We start from the raw sequence: 20,410 nt of genomic DNA, 5'->3' as shown, positions 1-20,410 counted from the left end.
GGTCACCAATTCTTAGAAAATAGGAAACAGTACATCTAGCCTGATATAGCATTATCCAACAGATATAATGACAAGAGTTAATAGGGGATAAATAATAATAATTTATTTAGGGATTATCATTAGCTAAGTGCTGTTCTAAGTCCTTTAAATGAAATATTGTCATTTAATCCTTGAATCTACTCTGTGGGCTAAGGACTATTACTTCTGTTTTGTAGGTGAAATAAAAGCACAGAGAGATAAATAATATTGCTATTGCTACATTGGCATTATGACTGCTTTCAAAATAAGAGTATTTATTTCTTTTAGATGGACCCCCTTCACTAGGACAATCTCCTCTTGAAAAAAAGTGGGCAGTCAACTTGACCATCCAGCATTCTTCCAACTGACTGTATTTATCCATGTCAACTCAGAATAGCTTTTAAATAAAAGAGTCAGCGTGTGTTCAAATTGCACTCTTTATTGAATAAAAAGGTATACCAGAAAGGACTTCATTAGAATGCATTTCTTATGAGGTTGCTTGAAAAAAATTACAATTCTTCATTAATTCACAATTATCTTTTGTTCTTGAATGGAGTCACACCAGTTCTTTATAAATTATGAAGTGATGGAGATTTGGCATTCCGACAGTGAGAAACCTGAAGTAAGGTTAAGTGATAGAAAATTGATCATTACTAAACTCTAAAATAAGAGCCTTGACCTGAGCTTTTGAGTCAAAACAAGATAAAGGAAGAACAACAAACAAACAACCATGTAAATTTAGAATGTGACCAGTTGAAATCATACTGAAAAGATAGCACCTACTTACTCTGTCTGTCCTGGGGGAGTCAAAGGCCCATCAGATCTATGGCCCATCAGAAATCAAAGATTTTGATAGATTACAATAACCATATTAAACTAAAATATTACTCTACATAAAATGATTTTACCTTTAGCTGGACTCTAGTGAGTCCAAGATTCCTCTTGGCTTTTCTAACTTCATGTTCTAGGTTAGAAGGAGCAATATCTGAACAACCACTGGATTGGAGAGCTACCTGGCTCACACATAAGATTTTGGGGCATCATTGTAGAAGGCATTTTAATGGAAACAGTATCATTTTCTTCTCCTGAGTAAAACTCTTATGTTTTTTTCTTTTTGTGTTTTGTTTTGAAGTTCATAGTTGAGCATTAGCATAGACACACATACACACACAAAAAAAACACACACAACACCCTGAATGTGCATAGACATTTTGAAGAATTTTATAATCAAGTGAAATACAGATCAGTATTTAAACCTAAGCTCAATAATTATTGAGCAATATAAGGATTAGAAATAAAGGATATGCAGTTTATGCAGCTAATTTTAATGAAACTAAGATCTTTATTATCTAGCAACATTGAGTGAGAATCTAATATATAAAACATCAATAAACTTCTTAAATATCTTTCAAATTTATCTTCTCTTTATTCTCTGTTGTTCAAATTTTAGGTACTCAGCACTTGGCTGTCATGTGGCCTATTGGCCTTATTTTTCTCCAATTCTATCTCTATTCTGCTAAATCATGGGGACACTATGATTGACTCTTTCAAAACTTCTCTACTCCCCATTTATCTAAATCCTCATGGCAGCCCCATCCCCTTTGCCATTATTCAGTTCAGGGATGGGCTAGTGTGAGGCAACTGGGCCAATGTGAGGTAAAGAAAGGCTTTCTTTTGGCTTCTGAGAAAGAGAAGCTAGTTTCTCCTGATGGATTTGAACCAAGATGTATGCTAGCCATCTTATGATCTCCAAGTAAGACAGCCTTATGATAAAGCTAAAAATAGCAGAGGAAGATAGAAAGAATAATATCAGTGACCATCTGAATCAGTTGAGCCAGAAGTACCCCCTGCTTATAGACTTGCTGTTATAAGAGATGACACATTTTCTGATTAGGTAATTTGCTATAGAAAATATTCTAATGGAAACAACTACATAACCATAAAGTCTTATTAAGAAACATTACTTTAAAAACATTTCAACAGCATTCCTGGCACTTTCAGACTAAATTAAAAATTATTTAGTAAGGTGATTGAGCCCTAGTAGAATTTGGCCTCAATTTGCTTCTCCAGCTTTATTTTCTATAACCCTCCTCCACATATTATTTTATAGGAATTCCACCAAACATAATATTCTTCTGGCTCCAGGCAGAGATTCAGGTTGACTTATCAATATGCACTTTTTTTTGGGGGGGGGAGGATTAATAATTTTAAAAGACTTTAAACAAACTGCTTAGGTAAAGAGATAAGATTATCAGCCATTATAATCACAATCCTCTATAGTCTTAGGGTTCATTCTTGGTGGTTCATTTATGGATTTGGACAAAAGTGTAATGACATATATCTATTATTACAGTATCATAAAGAGTAGTTTCAGTGCCCTAAATTTTTTCTGTGCTCTACCTCTTCATATACCCATCCTCTGGGCAACTACTGATTGTTTTACTCCAGAAAAAGTCAAAGTCTTCATAGTTTTGTCTTTTCCAGATATCATGTAGCCAGAATTATACTATATGTATCCTTTTACAATTGGTTTATTTCACTTAGTAATAGGTATTTAAGGTTTCCCTTGTCTTTTTATGGCCTGATAGCTGATTTATTTTTAGTACTGAATAATAGTCCACCGTCTGGATGGAGCACAATTTGTTTATCCATTCACCTACTGAAAGACATCATTGTTTTAAAAGGTATATTTTACTACTATTTTTACAGAGAGGAAGGGAGAGTTAGAAACATCAATCAGCTGTCTCCTGTACTCCCACTACTGGGGATGTGCCTGAAACCAAGGTACATGTCCTTGGCCAGAATAGAACCTGAGATTTGTCAGTCCTCAGCCAACACTCTATCCACTGAATCAAACTGGTTAGGGCCTGAAAGACCCTTGCTTCCAAGTTTTTGGCAGTTATGAATGAGCTGTTATAAACATCTGTATGCAGAGTTTTGTGTAAACATGATTTTTCATTTCCTTTGCGTATATACCAAGGAGCACAATTATGAGATTGTATGTTAAGACTATGGTTAGTTTTGTAAGAAACCCACCAAATTGTCTTCCAAGGTGGTTGTACCATCTTCATTCCCACCAATGGTGAATGAGAGTGTTGGTTGTTCCATATCCTCTCCAGTTTTTGGTGTTGTCAGTGTTCCAGATTTTGACCTTTTTAATACATGAATGACAGTCGTTTTAATTTTTAAAGATTGATTTGGCCATTTTTGTGTCCTTTCCATTTTTGTATAAATACTAGGATAAGCTTATAAAAACATTAGCTGAGATTTTGGTTGAGATTGGCCTGAATTGTAGGTTACTGGGGCATATTATCAACTAGACTTTAAGTCTTCTGATCCATAAACATGGTATATTTTTTCTATTTGTTTAAGTCTCCTTTAAAAATTTCTCTCAATAATGTCTCCTAGTTTGTAATGGACAAAACCATGTTGGAAAATACTGCTTCTTTAGTTCTTTTAGCACATTTATAATAGTTGATTTAAAGTCATTTTTTCTTAGTAAGTCCAATATCTAGACTTCCTCATATACAAATTGTATTGATTGCTTTTCCCCTTTATTTAGGCCATCATTTTCTGTTTCTTTGCATATTTCATAATTTCTTTTGTTAAAAACTACATATTTAAAAATAATATAATGTGGCAATGTTGAAAATCAGATCCTCTCAGGGATTGTTTTTTGTTGTTGTTTTATCATACTGTGTAGTGGCTTTCCTGAATTAATTGTATAAAATCTTCACATTTGTCATTTGTGGGCATTGATGTCTCTGCTGTGTTAGCTTAGTTGTTATTACATAACTAGACATAAATTTCCTTAACTGCCTTGAAGCAGCTTCCCAGTCTTTGCTGAGAAGCTGTGTGTGTGTGGTTAATCTTTAAAGCTCTGGAAGACAGTTTGCACCTCTGCCTTAGCCATCACTTCCTGCTTCCAAATAGCCTCAGGTCCGCCAGAGGTGGCAGATTAGGGCATTCTCGGGTTTTTATTGGGCATGCAAACATCCTTGCATATGCACATCACCTTTTTATTTCTAAGTATTGTCATAGTTTCAAAGTTCCTTATGGACAGCCAGGAAAAAAGTTGTTCACAGTGACTGAGCTCTGAGTGTGGTCAAATTACGAAGGAATTTCCAGGGAACTACCACACAAATCAATATCAATTCTCTTGGAATAAGTTGTGTTGTTTTTGGGGGGGGGGGGGGGGCACAACTCCACTTTCATCCCCTTCCCAACCCTCTTGGGATTGTTAGGTTGGTATTTTTCACAGGTACTGTTGATTCATTTAAAGGGGCAAGGGGAATGGGAGTAGGGAAAATTACAACACAAAAAAGCTCACTGTTCTAAGAATCAGCCATTCTTTTTTTTTTCAAGTGCTCCTTGGATTGTTGCAAGTCTTTGATTAATTTCCAGGATCTTGAAAAAGTTGATTTTGACAACTTTTGCCAGTGTCCTTATTTACTTTATAAGGAAATGGATTTGTTAGAGATTCTATTCTTCTATTCCAGAAGTACTCTCCTAATGGTCCTCCAAACTTTTATTTTCTGATGGCATTTGAAGATCTCAAATTTTGGAAACCAACAATCCATAAATAAATTTGAATTAGCATTCATTGTCCCCATATTACTGGTATGATCTGTGAAATGCCTCAGTCTATACATTTTCTCTATTAATCTCCTGGAAGATGTAAATCTAAAAGACATAATTCTCTCTCATAGTTTTGCCTAGGTCAGTGGTCAGCAAACTCATTAGTCAACAGAGCCAAGTATCAACAGTACAGCAACTGAAATTTCTTTTGAGAGCCAAATTTTTTAAACTTAAACTTCTTCTAATGCCACTTCTTTAAAATATACTTGCCCAGGCCATGGTACTTTATGGAAGAGCCATAATCAAGGGGCCAAAGAGCCTCATGTGTCTCGAGAGCTGCAGTTTGCCGACCACTAATCTAGGTTGTTTGACTTCAGTTTTACACAGTATCGAGCAAGAAGCATTTCCATAAATTTTCAAGTAATAACTTAGTTTAGAAGTAATACGTCTGTTTCCCAATTCTAGCTAAACACTAGTTCCCCAGAGGGTTCTTAACAGAAACTGAAAGCCAGAGGCAAAATTACTCACTCTCTTCATCACATTCTGTATGTTGCAATGCTTTCATAATCCAGTGGATAAGTAAGCCTGCAATGATCATTTCAGAGATGGTGCTGAATAGTAAAAATTGTAAAAGCATACTTCCAGCCATCTGAATAAAAAAGGAAAGAAATATTCTTCATATTAATTAACAATTTAAAAATTATACAAGAACCACATTTATTGAATATTTACATATGTACCACCTATTACGTTAAGCACTTTAATTCAGGCAACGCCTTGCAAATTTGATACTTTTATTCCTGTTACACATGACAAGACTGAAAAGTACAGAAATAACCTATTATACCTCGAACTATTGGATGTCTTCAGGATCTGTTACTGATTTTTTTTTGCTGCTCTCTCTTTTGCTTGCAGAAAGGTGATTGCAGGTTCTATTTTCTTTTAACTTATGCATTACAAACATTATTATACTTAGTGGATGGAACCATTCTCTCTCTCTTTCCACATTTCTACCATGGTCCAACATTAAGGTGATCAGACGTCCTGCTTTGGGCGGGACAGTCCCGATTTTTAACAATTTGTCTGTTGTCCTGCTGTGTTTTAAAAAATTTTAGAATCGGGACTTTTTTTAAAACGCCGCGGGACGCTGGGACAAATTGTTAAAAATCGGGACTGTCCTGCCAAAAGTGGGATGTCTGGTCACCTTACCCAACGTAGGAGTTTCTGCTCTCTTAGAAAAGAATGGCTTTGGTGCTTCCCAGAGCCCTTCACTACAGATCCCCAGGTTAGACACAGGGATTATCTAATTGGTGATTTTGAGAGAAGGAACACAGCTCCTCTGGATTCTCTTTTTTTCCAGAATGCTTTGTATTTATGACCCCAAGTTCTCCTTAACATCTGATAACTGTCTGGTCCTAGCATAAGGAGACCGATGGTGGCTCTGTTACTAGGTGGATGAGATTAATTCATGAGAGGAGGTACCAGCAAGCTCATTTAGCCAAAGTTTTTAGACTTATTCTCCAATGACAATAATCAACAATGAAGCATATGGTTTTATCTACATCTGCTTGATTTTCGTGTTTTATCTCAGTTGGTTCCGAACGTGAGAGAAGACTGGATGGCTTATTTATTGGCCTCCTATACTAGTTTTCTAAGGCTGCTATAATAAAAATGTCACAACGGGTGACTTAACACAACTGAAATTTACTGTATCAGAGTTCCGGAGGGTAAAAGTAAAAAAAAACCTTTATAGCTTTCAGCTCCTGTTAGTTATGGCATGTAGAAGCAAGAACTCCAATCTCTGACTCTATGTTTACATGGCAATCTTCCTTCTGTGTCTGTGTCCAAATTTCCCTCTTCTTATAAAAACACCAGTTATGTAGGATTAATGGCCCACCATACCCAGTATGACCTAATTTTAACTAATTACATCTGCAAAGATCCCATTTCCAAATAATGACACCTTTTTGAGGCACTGTGGATTAGGACATCAATATATCTTTTTGGAGGATGCAAACTGAGTTTTAAATATCTCTATGGCAAATATCTATAGCAAATACAGTTTCTTCTTATATTTTATGCCAAAGGTGGTTTATAAGTTTGGTTGCTTTTTCCATATCTTGCTCACTACAACATACATCATTCATCATAGTTTTTTTTTCATTTATATCTGATTATTTTTATCCAGTTATTCTTAAACTTGGTACTTACGTATGACCAAACATAGTCATTAGTTTTTGACTGGTAACTTAAACATGCAACAGTTAATATAGCTGTGCCAATTGCAGCAACGCAGAAACTTATGATGTTCATCATAATGGCACCAACAAACTGTAATTGATATAAAAAGAAAAAAATGATCATGAACAACATAAACATTATTTTTTCTTTTTAAAATCCTCACCAGCGGATATTTTTTCATTGATTTTTAGGTAGAAGAGAGGAAGGGAGGGAGGAAGAGAAACATCAAAGTGAGAGAAACACATCTGTGAGAGAGACACATCAATTGATTGCCTACTGCATGTACCTGCACCCCAACAGAGGCTGGGGGATGGAACCTGCAACACAGGTACATGCTCTTGATAGGGATTGGAACCTGTTACCATTTGGTGTTCAGGCTGACATTCTAACCACTGAGAAACATCAGTCAGGGCAGTATAAACAGATTTTGGTGAATCAATCAGTCTGTTGTGGTGAATAGAACATTCAAGTGGAAATTTTTTATTTGATTTTCTAGAATCTTTCTGTGGTTGATATCGGGATGCTGCCTGAACTCAATAGGATAAAAACATTTTTTTACATAAAGTATTTGTTTATTTATTTGCTGGGCTAGCATGATTTACTGACTGAGCTCAAAATATGAACCATGAGGTCATAGCTCCATTGTTGATCAGGGTACATCCCGGGTAGCGAGCTCCATCCCCATTGTGGGGCATGCAGAAGGCAGTCAATCAATGATTTTTTCCCCCCTCATCATTGGTGTTTCTATCTCCTTCTCCTTTCCTCTCTGAAATAAATAAAAATATATTTTAAAGCATTTATTTAACAAATAATTGTATAGTGTCTACAACATGTTAAGCTTTGTGCAAGGAATTCAGTCCAGCATCCCACTCAGAATCCTGCAATCTAACATGGGAGGAAAAAAAATGGCAAATTTAATTCAATAGCATTTAATAAATATCATATGGATAAGCTTCAAATCTAGGATTTATGTTATCCTTTATCCAATAATGTCACTTTACTACTTAATACTTTTCCAGAAGACAGCATCCAAAGCCTTGAATGGCAACGAGTACTGAGGGCCTTGCATACGTTGCACAGGGAGGCTGTGCCTCTTTGAGAAGGGGCAGCATGTATTTTGTATGTATGTGTGGGGGGGATAGTTACATTTTAATTATTTTTTTTGTAATGGGAAGAAGGATGTGATTTGATAGTGGTCAACCAAAGGAAAGGACTTATGTGAACATGTTCATTTTTGTTTGTCCAGCAGGTAGCCTCCTTTATGCTTTGGGAGTTCTCCTCACTGGTTTCGTTTTTATAACAGAAGTTTATCAAGCTTCAATTATAAATACAGAGAAAGGAAGTCCTCCCTTCTCTTGAATCACCAAGAACAAGGGCTAGGCCATGGTCAGTAAAAGAGGTCAATTCTCCTTCTACAGATTGTGAATCTTGAGCAAATACTTTAAATAAGGTGAAATTTAGTCCTAGAAGAGACAGCTGTGATGCTATGCAATGGGGCAGTGGGAGCTTTGGGTAGTAGAGGGAAGGTAGTAAATTTTTACCTAGGTGGTAAAAGATTTCCCCAGGATAACATGAAAATAAATAGGTATGTTTTCCAGGAAAAAAAAAACTGGTGAACTCAAATTTTTACCCAGATAAGGGGCCACCTAATGTTTATTATAGTTTAAAAATCTTTTTTAATTTAGGGCAAAAAAAAACATACACTTTACATTTATTTTCTGCTTAATTTGAAAACAGGCACATTCATAAAATATAAGTGGCACTGTACTCTGAACACAAACCAAAAAACTTTCAACTAAAATAATCTTCTCTTCTTCCTATTCTAAATGTTAGAATGTCCTAGAGTTTAGTTTTTGTTTCTTTTCTTCTTTTCTATTCCCCTTCCATTGAAGATCTTGACAAGTTTCATTGCTTTAAATAGCACCTTCATGTCTAAGATTCCTAATTCAGTCCAATTTACTCAAATCAAAAGCTTTATTTTAATCTCTGACTCCTCTTTTTTTCACAACCTGCACCCATTAGGAAGCCCTTGTTGGCATTACTTTCAAATATACTGTATACAGAAACTAAGCATTTATCACTCCCTCCACTGCATTTGAAACTAAGCATTTATCACTCCCTCCACCCTGGTCTAAACCATCATCTTTTACCTACCTGACTATAGTGGCCCTGTAACTGACCTGCCTGCTCTTAACCTTGCCCTCCTTAATATTATCAGAGAATTTCAGTCAGAATGGTCCTATTAAAACACTTCATCATATCACTCCTCAAAATATTCTCCTACTTCCCTTAGGGCAAAAGCTGGTCTAAAAGCTCACACATGATCTGGTTCCCATAGCTCATGGACTTCATGCCCTACTGTTGTTCTCTGAGCTATTCTGCTATGGCCACACTGACCTTCTTGCCAGAACATGCCAGACATGTTCTCACCTTAGGGCGTTTTAAATGGTTGATTCCTTTACTTGGACTGCTTTTCCCTCTGATATCTGCAGGGCTATCTTTCTCCCTCAAGCTCTGTTCCATAAGACAGACCGTCAAACCTTAGGGAGGGCAAAGGAAGGTGGGAGGAGGGGTTAAGAGATCAACCAAAGGCCGAAACCGGTTTGGCTCAGTGGATAGAGCATTGGCCTGCAGATTGAAGGGTGCTGGGTTTGATTCTGGTCAAGGGCATATACCTTGGTTGTGAGCACATCCCCAGTGAGGGATGTGCAGGAGGCAGCTGATGGATGTTTCTAACTCTCTATCCCTCTCCCTTCCTCTCTGTAAAAAATCAACAAAATATATTTTTTTTAAAGAGATCAACCAAAGGACTTGTATGTATGCATATAAGCATAACCATTGGACACAGACAGTAGTGAGGTGAGGGCTTGTGCTGGGGGTTGGAGTGGGTGGGGAGTAGAATGGGGGGGAAATGAGACATATGTAATACTTTCAACAATAAAGAATTAAAAAAAGAGATGGATTTGGGTAATTTTAATTCAACACATAGCCCACTGATGGCAGCCCCCCTTTCTTTTCTTTTTTCCCTGTGGAAGCTATCACCTTCTGACACACTTCCTTATTGTTATCTTTACTTGTCTTAACACCCCTATTAGAATATATGCTCCACAGTGGCAATACATCTTTGTTTGCTAACTGATGTATCCTATGTACCCAGAACATGCATCAGACTCAATACATGTTTTTTAAATGAAATTATTGGAATTTAGCTACATTAGGTACAAAATATACTAGGGTACCTAAATATAACGGAGTATTATGCTGCCACTAGAATTATTTTTCTAAATCATTTTTCGTGAGTTGGTAAATAATTATAATTGCTTTCACTTTGTCGACTTGAGCCACATTGGTTTGAAAAATTTCTGGACAAGCATCCTTGGTGCAGATGAGTCTCTGTGTTTCTGTGAGGAAGGATGTCAAGTGTTTCTAGAGAAGAAAATAGAATGGCTCTGTATGAAATAAGAAGAGGAGTTTATTTTTTCTTCTTGAGATAATATGAGAAAAGGGAAAAGGAGAGCAGAAAATAGAGTGATGTTGGAGGTTGTGGACAGAATTACAAGTGGAGCAAAATCATGGCCAGAACTTGGAAATTATTTTCTCCTACCATTCCTCAAGTATAAGACCAAGCACTTTTTGTTAAGGAGCCAAGCTTATTCACACCTGTTTTCTTGGAAGTTGTGAAGCAAAATTGGGACAGTATGTGCAAATACAGAAACCAAAATATGAGAATGTTGGTTCCAGAAATTGGCAAAATCACAATGGGGCTTCATGACCTTAAAGATCAACTGTATTTATATCTCTGGGGGGAAAGCAACACCAGGTAGCAGCTGGGTTACATATACCCCATGTTTGTAAATATGTTGGAGAAACAAGTTTAGGAAAAGGCCTAGAATAGAAAATGATGTCAACAGTGGCTGCCTGGGTGATGGTAAAAGTGGAAGAAAAAAAAAAGGTATATATAAACCGAATGCCCGTACTTATAGCCAGCAAGTGGCTGCTGAGTAAAATAGCTTTTGTGTCTCTTTGATCACATCCTTTTGAAAAAAATAAAAACATGGCGGACCTTTTGCTGGATTATGAAACAAAATTTCTCCTTTTACCAGTTCCTAAAAGCACCTTGTTTCTCTCAGTAGGTTTTGCTAAGTAGAACTCACTGTGAACCAGGGAGGATTCTTTGTGCTTGTTTACTCATTTAATCATCCCAACAACCCTTTAGGCAAGTATTATTATTAATCACTTTTTTTTTTCAGATGAGAAGAGTGAAGCACAGAGTAAAGTAATTTGCCCATGTTCACACAGCCAGAGGTAGGGGAATCAGAATGTGAATCCAGGCAATCTACCTCCAAAGCTGTGATCCTAACCACAAGGGGAGAAGTTCTAAAAGAGGAATTGACTGTCCTTTGTTGGATGTATTTTAATGATATGTGACTTGTATTTTAATGATATTCTTTAGACCTGGGTGCTGAAGGCAATTCTCTTTTCAAATATTATTTTGTCTTATCCCCTTCCCCAGCTAAACACTGATATTCTAGGATTACCCTACTGAATTCCCTTTCCATTACTTTGATTCCAGGACAGAATTTTTTGCGGCTATATATACCCTTTAAAAAAGCTTAAAATGATTTATTCCATCAAAACCCTCACACCTGAGAAATAGAAATAAAACCTATTTCTCACACTGTGGCCTCAATACCCATTCACAAAGAATACACTGGAGTGCATCCTTATAAAAATTAAATGATCTTTTTTAACCAACCACAACATTTATAAAATTCCACCTCTCCCCCCCACCAAAAAAAAGAGCATAGAAGCAATAATTTCTTCTGCTCAGCTTGTGTGTAGTAATCTTTATCTTTGGCATTGCTCCAAACAGTCCACCATACCAAACGTCGTGTAGGGTGCCTCTGTGCTTGCACGGTTGTAGATCCTGAGTTGATGAACTGTGGATAGAAACAGGCATTTGTAAACATCCATTCCTGTTGATGGTCCCCCAAACAAGTACTTTTCCTAGGGCCAGTGGTGTTCTTGAAATCTGAAGGATCAGTGAATTCTCTGAAGAAAATGGTTTTAATGATTTCAGTTCTCTGGCGACTGGTAGGTTCTCTAAGAAATGGAGTCACCATTCCTTTGATATGGAGATGAAAAGGTTAAAGTCGCCATTCCTTAATGAAAGCTTTGGTGGTAGGACTTAGGGATTTCACAGTGATTTTATGAGAAACATGCTATAGGTACTTCACATGTTTTGATTATTATTTGTTAAGCTCCTGGTCTAAAATTAGGCCCTAAATTATTAGAAAGTAATCCTTAGAGGCTAGTAGGGTGGCTCTTACTTGCAAAACCTTTCCCCCCATGCTTTTGTAGAAAAAGAAATTCATCAATAGAAAACAGTTTCAGAAAGCATGTGATCTGCAGTGACAGGCTGACTTCCACAAACATCATGTTCTAAGTGCTATCACCAGTTGAAAGGATTGTTGTTTTTGGTATGTCGATAATATAAATGTTTTCCCCAGATCTCATATCTTCAATTTGCCTACAGCACTAATGAAAGATGACTCATCTGAAGAGCACAGAGTATCTTTTGGTCCAGGAAAATAAGATCCTGTCGTGGAAGCAGAATTGCTGAGTCACTGTGTAAAAGTTACTAACATTTTCTGCCGAAACCGGTTTGGCTCAGTGGATAGAGCATTGGCCTGCGGACTAAAAGGTCCCGGGTTCAATTCCAGTCAAGGGCATGTACCTTGGTTGTGGGCCCATCCCCAGTAGGGGGTGTGCAAGAGGCAGCTGATCTATGATTCTCATCGATGTTTCTAACTCTCTATCACTCTCTCTTCCTCTCTGTAAAAAATCAATAATATATATAAAGTTACTAACATTTTCTAAGTCTTGGTTTCCTCATTTGTAAAATGGGGATCAATAATAGCTACCTCTTACACACTCTCACCCCCTCCTATTGTAAAGATTGATTCCATAGCACAATGAGCTCCTTAGAGTCAGAGATTGGGTCTTCAGCCTTTGCTTGGTCTCTTGAGTAATGCACTTAATACATTAGGGGGGGGGGGGGGGAGAATTGAAATCAAGAACACCATGGTTTACTCACAAATGGTACTGTCCAAAATGTGTAAATGAGGATAACAGGTACGGGGACATAACCGGTTACTGATATTTTCTCCTCTTGGATAAACAAATGAAAACAGAGAAACCACAGGGCACAGTGAATCAGGGCAATAATTATCTGTGCAGCCTGTGTATGAGAAGGGAGAACCATCATTATCACATAAGTCAAGTCTATATCAGACCATGAAAAGGTCACGGGGATGTCCAGTTTACCAAGGTATTTCTGAAGCAGTAATGCAAGAATTACATGTCAGGGAGGAACCAAGTAGCTGCAAAGGGTCTCCACATTTACTTACACAATGAGTATTTGTTTTTGTTTTATAATAACCTTTGGAGATAATTAATATTTAATTTTCTAGTTGGTTCTAGTTAAGAAAAAAGCAGAAGCCTATTTAAGTGTTTGTCTCAGGGGGACACATGACTAAAAAAAATGAGCTGCTGGATATGGGGATCTGGACACCCCTCCCCCCTTTCCTGCAGTTGTTTCTATGAGGCCAACTCCCATTGGTGACTCAGTTCTTATTTCCTCCACCAAAGCAAACTAGGTGCTTTTCACCTTGCCTTCCTTTTCTCTCCCTCTCTTGTCTGGCACTTGGATTTTGGTTCTTTTTTGCTATGCCCATTTCCACACCCTGTGCTGACTTTTGTATCCACGGTCTAGATCACAGTTCTAAGTTTTATTCAAAAGAAACATCAAGGAAGGCTCTCTAATAACCTCTGGCTTTCTATAACTCTCATGTGAAGTTTTCTCAGGGGCTAGGCATGGAGCTGGGTCTCATACTCCAGGTAGAGAGGAGCCATATAAACACACCAGTGATAAGGGTGCCAGCAACCACTGAAGCTGGCATAGAAGGTCCTTCTTTTGTTCTAGCCAGGCCTCCACATTATGGAGGGCAATCTGCCTTAGTCATAGTTCAGTGATTTAAATGTTAATCTCATCTAAAAACTCCTTCCCAAAAACACCCAAAAGAATGTAACCAAATTTACCTTGTGACCTAGGTAAGTTGATATATAAAATTAACCATGACAGAAAGTCAAGAAGTGACTTTTGGGTAATGATACACCTCTCCCTTGAAGATTACCCTGATCTTAAAGCAGCACAAAACCATGTATTTATTGGTGACTTATGTCTCAATCTGTCACATGGGAGATGGCAATTTGAAATGGGTTTGAATGGACTTGCCTGCTTACTGCCATGCTCTTCAATTTCAGATTCTTTTTGGGCCATAAATACACTAACTTATTCTGAATTCAGTGAAGGACCCAGGGAGGTTTAGTAGGAGATACTAACAGAAGATCCTTAAACCATTCATCCTCTCTTAGGTAGTAAGATCTTACTGGATAGATCAGTGGGTAGCCAGGGACAGGCCTATACCTTTTCACACACATTGACATCACCACTCTCCAGACCAGATAAGAAAATAAAAAGCAAGTAATTCAGACCTAAAACACCATGATAATAGAAACCACTAGTCCCCTGCCCCTGCTATATATGAAGCCTTGCTACATTAAGGTATGCCCTCCATTCTGGCAGTGGTGATAATCATAAGCTTGAAATGTTCAGAATTTTTCTAGTACAAGCTTTAATCTTTCTGGCTTAGATAAAAATATGAGCCAAGGTTCAACACCTAGTTGTGGCTAATGCAAAAGGAGATAGCATTCTAAGGTTGAGGAAAAGTGAAAGGAGGAACACTGATGCTGAATATTATCTCCTTGAGCTAAATAATGGGAGAATTTGTTGAGAGCACAATGTTACCACTGACCACAGAGCTCCTGTGTATACAGCCACTCCTGATCTTGGGCCCATTGCCTGACAAATTTATGATCTATAAACTTGTTTCAAATGGTTTACAAGCAAAGGCAGAAAATGGACCTCCCATGCATAAGCAATCTCAGAGTGTATTTTCTAGAATCTTAGGTAGGTTGTGATGATGCTGAACTATTTAGTTATGGTTTGTGGATTTATAATTCATGTCCAATTTGCTCTAGCCCGACTGGCATCACTTCAGAACACTTTCATCAGCTTTCCTTCCTATGAGTTTATTGTAGATGTGGTCTCTTTCCTTTTATATTGGGAAGATGCAACAGTCAGCATTTATTAACCCCAGGCAGTACTTAGTCCTTACCCCCATTGCTCTGCCATCCTCTCTTAAGTAGTATATTCTTGGCATTTTAATTAGGAAGTTATGCATAAAATATGGAGAATGAATGGACTCCTTTTCTGTAGAGAAATATAGAGAAAAACAATACTAATTATTTTTGAGATAAGGCACTTAATATTACAGCCTCTGCTACATAGCTATTAACTTCTTGTCAAAATCCAAGAGCTACTTCTCAGATTTTATGCTTCCATCGTGGTCATTAAATGAAACCAAGTAGATAAATTTTGATGTAGGTGCCTCACTTCTATTATTTTCTCTTTTTCTAAGAATTAACCTGCTTCCCTAAATCCTCAGGGACATCCATGTTTGAGTTCCTGGTTGCCTTGTGTGATGTTCATAAGAATGTCTCTCAATCTAGTAATAGTTGATTAGAGAAGGCATGGGTATCTGACTAACTGAACCAATCATATCTCCCATTGTATTTAGCTCTAAGACAATACAGTCCCAATCTGGGCTTGTCTCTTGAACAAGAAGTACTAGCCTTGCCACATTCCAGCTTTTGGAAAGAAGAGCAGAGAAACACCCAGAGTAAAGAGGAGGACGGAGAGTAATCCCTAAAAATTCTGATGGTTCCCATTTCCCTGATTCTAGTTGCTTTTTTAAGCCTGTCTATGAGACACACTGCATCTTTAAAATAAATTCCCCTTTAGTGTGTGTGTGTGTGTGTGTGTGTGTGTGTGTGTATATATATATATATATATATATTTTTTTTTTTTTTTTAATTCTCACTGGAGGATATATTTTACCATTGATTTCTAGAGAGAGTGGAAGGAAGAGAGGAGAGAGAGAGAGAAAAAAAGAAAGAGAGAGAGAGAGCAACTGAGGTACTTGCCCTTGACTGGAAATCAAACCTGTGACCCTTTGATCTGTAGGCTGATGCTCTAACCACAAAGCAAAACTGGCCAGGACTGGATTTGGCCGTCTAACATGCTTTGACTAATACAATGTGAGAACATGACACATATCACATCTGAACCAAAACCTTATGAGGTATTTTAAGTTTTTATCAATTTTCTTGCTCATTCCCCTCTGTTGTAAGAATATCACTTCCTAGGATATTGCTATATTTTAGTGTGAATTGCACACATGGAGTAGACCAAAGTTTGCCATTAAAAAGAAGAAAATCTTGCCATTTGTGACATGAATGAAACTGGAGGAGCATTATGATAAATAAAATAAACTAGAGAGAAAAAGGCAAATACTATATGGTATTACTTACATGTGGAACATTTATTTTTAAAGTCAAACTCATAGAAACCATGTAAAATGGTGGTTGCCAGGGGCTGTGTGAATAGGGGAAATGCAAAAATGTTCGTCTATAGTTACAACTTTTAGTTATAAGATGAATATGTTTTTAGATCAATGTATAGCATGGTGAGTATAGTTAATAAAATTGTATTATATACTTGAAATTTGCTAAGAAAGTAGATCTTAAGTGTTCTTTTAAAAATATATATATTTTATTGATTTTTCACAGAGAGGAAGAGAGAGGGATAGAGAGTTAGAAACATCAATGAGAGAGAATCATCGATCAGCTGCCTCTTGTACACCCCCTCCTGGGGATGTGCCCACAACCAAGGTACATGCCCTTGACTGGAATCAAATCTGGGACCCTTCAGCCAGCAGGCGGACACTCTATCCACTGAGCCAAACCGGTTTTGGCAATGGCCTGTTTTCTAATTCCATCATATTAGGACCAGAAGTTCAAAATGTCCACCACTCCTGACCGGACTTGCCATGTGGCTCTGATGTTAAGGCAGGCTTTGGTACCTTTTGGAACACTAAATGCCAATCATTTCTCTCAACTCAAAGACTGAGAAACACCAATTTTGAACACAACTCCAGCTTCACCCATAGAAGTGAAAACTGGTCATTGCTCTTGCGTGTTTTGACAGAGCAAAGGTGGTTTATTGTTTGAAAGAGGGTGTTTGACTAGTTCAACTCTATGTCAACTAACAGCTCAGTATCTTGATCTTAACTGTGAAAAGAAATGTGTTGAATCAGTGAACTTGAAAATGTCTTCAGATTAAACATTCTTGGAGGCAAAGAAGCAATTTCAAGAATTCTCAAAGAAGTGATTTTCCAGTTTGCTAACATGTCCAATCACAAAACATTTACAATATGAATAAAATTGTCCTGTGCTGCCTTTTGATTTTGGTGAATAGTATTTGTGCTTACTGACTTCAGTCTAATAGTCCAGCTTGACTGGGATCACTCTCATGCTTGTTTTTGTTGTTGTTGTTGTTGTTATTTTTTAAAATATATTTTTATTATTTTATTTTTTTATTATTTTATTTTATTTTTAACAAGAGAAAAACCATTTTATTATATACTTTGCATGGGAGTTTTACAAAAAAAATTGGGCTTAAGGAGTGGTCAGATGATTGAGGCTTATATAACACCTTAAATTAAACAAAAGAAAGGGGGTTCAGGGTTTCTGGGCTGGGTCAGGTAGGGGCAAAGGTAGGGAGGAAATATATGGCAAATATGAATTGTCCTGTTATACACATAATAGCCTTTCAGATGATAACTTGTATCCATCCAGATTAAGTGTTCTTAGAATATCATTTCTTGATTGCAGTAATCATTACACAAAGTGAACCTATATAAAATCATTATATTGTATACTTTAAATATAATTATATTCATCAATTAATTTTCAATAATGCTGAAAAAAAGTTTATTTATATATATATATATTTTACTGATTTTAGAGAGGAAAGAAGAGGAAGAGATAGAAATATCAATGATGAGAGAGAATCATTGATTGGCTCCCTCCTGTCTACTGTCTACTGGGGATCAAGCCCACAATCCAGGCATGTATCCTTGACTAGAATCAAACCCAGGACCTTCGAGTCCACAGGCCAATACTCTATCCACTGAGCAAAATAGGCCAGGGCAAATTTTACATTTTTATAAAGGCCAGTATATCTCTTTTTTTTGTTGTTGCTTGTGATTTTGGTGTTATATTTAAGAAACCTATGTCTAATTCAAGATCATGAAGATTTATACCTATGTTTTCTTTTAAGTATTTCATATTTTTAACTCTTCATTTTAAGGTCTTTTTGATCAAATGGTACAGTATGGGCTGAAATAAGTTCTCTTCATATGAATATCCAGTTTTCCCAGCACTATTTTTTGCCCCATTAAACGGGCTTGTCATTCATCTAAAATCAAATGACCATAGACTTTTTTTGGACTCTCAATTCCTTTCTATTGATTTATATGTCTTTCTTTATGCTAATACTACACTATCTTGATAACTTTGTAATAGGTTTTAAAATGGGCAAATATGAGTCCTTTACTTTGTATCTTGTTTTGGTTAATCAGCCTCCTTTGCATCCATATGCATGTTAGGATGATTTTGTCAAGTTCTGTAAGAAAAACCAGTTGGGATTTTGATAGAGATTACATTTAATCTGTAGATTAATCTGGGAATATTGCATCTTAACCATATTAAATGTTTCAGTCTGTTGGACACAGGAAATGTTTTAATTTATGCTAGTCTTCTTTTCTTCAATAATTTTTTAAGTGTACAAGTCTTGCACCTCTTCTGTTAAATAAATTTATTCCTAAGTATTTTATTCTTTTGGTTGTTATTATAATGTAATTATTTTCTTTATGTTGTTTTTGGATTGTTTAATGTCAATGTATATCAGTACAAGTAATTATTGTGCATTGATCTCATATCTGGAGAACTTTTGAACTTATTTATTGTGTGTGTGTGTGTGTGTGTGTGTGTGTGTGTGTGTGTGTATGTGAATTCTTTAGGGTTTTCTCTATATAAGATCATATATAATAGTATGCTACTTGGGATAGCTTTGCTTCTTAATGTGTAAATGCATTATTGAAATGCCAGTAAATGTTAAATATAAGTGAAGTGAGTGGACATCTTGTCTTGTTCCTGATCTTAGAAAGAAAACTTTCAGTCACTCACCATTAAGTATAATATTAGTTGTGGTTTGCCTACATATCATTTATCAGGTTGAGGAAGTCCCTTGCTATTCCTGGTTTATTGATTATTTTTATCATTTAAGGCATATTAGATTTTCACACATGTATTTTCTGCATCAATTTAAGTGATCATGTGTTTTTCCCCTTTACTCTCTAACTATGGTATATTACAAGGGCTGGTTTTCATATATCCAGCCACCTTTGCATTAGTGGGATTAATCTTGTTTGGTCATGGTATATAATCCTTTTAATGCATTCTTAGATTTGGTTTGATATCTCAGCACTGAGATAGTTCTGAGTTAGGTGAGACAAAGGTAGGTCTGTTGAGCAGATCCTTCAGTAACCACCAGGCAGGTAAAACAAATAGCCAAACTTTTTAAAGGATAGATTTGTTCTGCTTCCTATGGCACTTGTATAATAGGAATGTAAACTATTTTCAAGGCCATTGGTAAGCTGGGGAGTGGAGAATGGGGCTAAGGTAAGCTAAAATTCTAAAAAAGGTGCTTAGTAAGATTCAGTTGTGTTTTCTTGGTTAACAATTCCCTTCTTATAAGTTTCCACTATTTTCCAGAGTTGGGAGACAGTTGATTCTGACAGTTTTTGTCAGTTTATTCATTGCTTGGTGTTCCCTTCTCTGTCATTTTCAATGATGTCACATCTATCCATGTCTTTTTAAATTAGTCTCACTGCCATAAAATTCATATCCATAAATGAGCATTGTGGGTTCCCATATGCTTACTGTATTTCAACTTTCCTTTAATTTCTATAAGCTTTCTTTTTCTGAGCTGGGCTTTTGCCTTATTTCCAATGTAAACTGCTATTTTTCAGTGGAATTAAAATGGTGTCTAGAAACCTGATAGATATGTCATTAAACTTGGATATGCTCACTGCTTCCTTCCAACCTCCTCCCCTTTACCCTTCTTTCTCAAAGCAAACCTAGCTTGACCACTCAACCAACCTACCAACCAACCAAAATATACAGAAGCCAAAAATGAAATCTGTGACTATATTCAGGAGTAGGCGAAGAGGTGCAGAGCTAGAAATGAGCAAAAAAGCTAAGAGATCAGCAGCTGAGTTGATATGGGATTCATTCTTTTGTTTGAATTATTACACAAGTCTGTAGTTTGATCTTCTTTCCCCCAATATTTCATTATTCCTTTTCTTGTCCCTTTATCCCATTTCCTGTACTTCAGTCACAGCAATCTTTCAAATCTGATGATATGACTTAGGAGATTCTCCACTGTCTTCAAATAGTCTCTAAATATACAATAGCCTTTCATAATGTGCCCCTTGGTTTCTTTTGCAGCCCAGTTTCTCAAACCATACTCCAGCCATTTCTGATT

The 20,410-nt window shown here is 36.7% G+C and overlaps 1 protein-coding gene across 1 annotated transcript; it reads right to left on the bottom strand.

Moving 5' to 3' along the window:
* Positions 1 to 594: 594 nt before the first annotated feature.
* Positions 595 to 19,785, bottom strand: LOC118713150 (membrane-spanning 4-domains subfamily A member 18-like). The gene is made up of 7 exons (XM_036427531.1): positions 19,755 to 19,785; positions 15,078 to 15,172; positions 12,935 to 13,078; positions 11,721 to 11,777; positions 6,808 to 6,927; positions 5,125 to 5,245; positions 595 to 635 (listed from the first exon to the last, which is right to left on the bottom strand). The coding sequence occupies exons 1-7, from the start codon at positions 19,783 to 19,785 to the stop codon at positions 595 to 597; spliced, it is 609 nt and encodes a 202-aa protein (XP_036283424.1).
* Between the last annotated feature and the right edge of the window lie 625 nt (positions 19,786 to 20,410).

Source organism: Pipistrellus kuhlii, unplaced genomic scaffold (assembly GCF_014108245.1).
Source record: "Pipistrellus kuhlii isolate mPipKuh1 unplaced genomic scaffold, mPipKuh1.p scaffold_m20_p_9, whole genome shotgun sequence".
NCBI classification, from domain to species: Eukaryota; Metazoa; Chordata; class Mammalia; order Chiroptera; family Vespertilionidae; genus Pipistrellus; species Pipistrellus kuhlii.
The sequence above is the reverse complement of the archived record's forward strand: the minus strand, read 5'-3'. Positions and strand labels throughout refer to the sequence as shown.

Coding starts and splice junctions, on each gene's coding strand:
- LOC118713150 (XM_036427531.1), bottom strand. CDS start 19,785: ATGCTCATTTATGGATATGAATTTTATGGCA. Junction 15,173..19,754: donor TGGATATGAATTTTATGGCA/GTGAGACTAATT, acceptor ATTTCTCTACAG/AAAAGGAGTCCATTCATTCT. Junction 6,928..11,720: donor GGCACCCTACACGACGTTTG/GTATGGTGGACT, acceptor TATCAATTACAG/TTTGTTGGTGCCATTATGAT.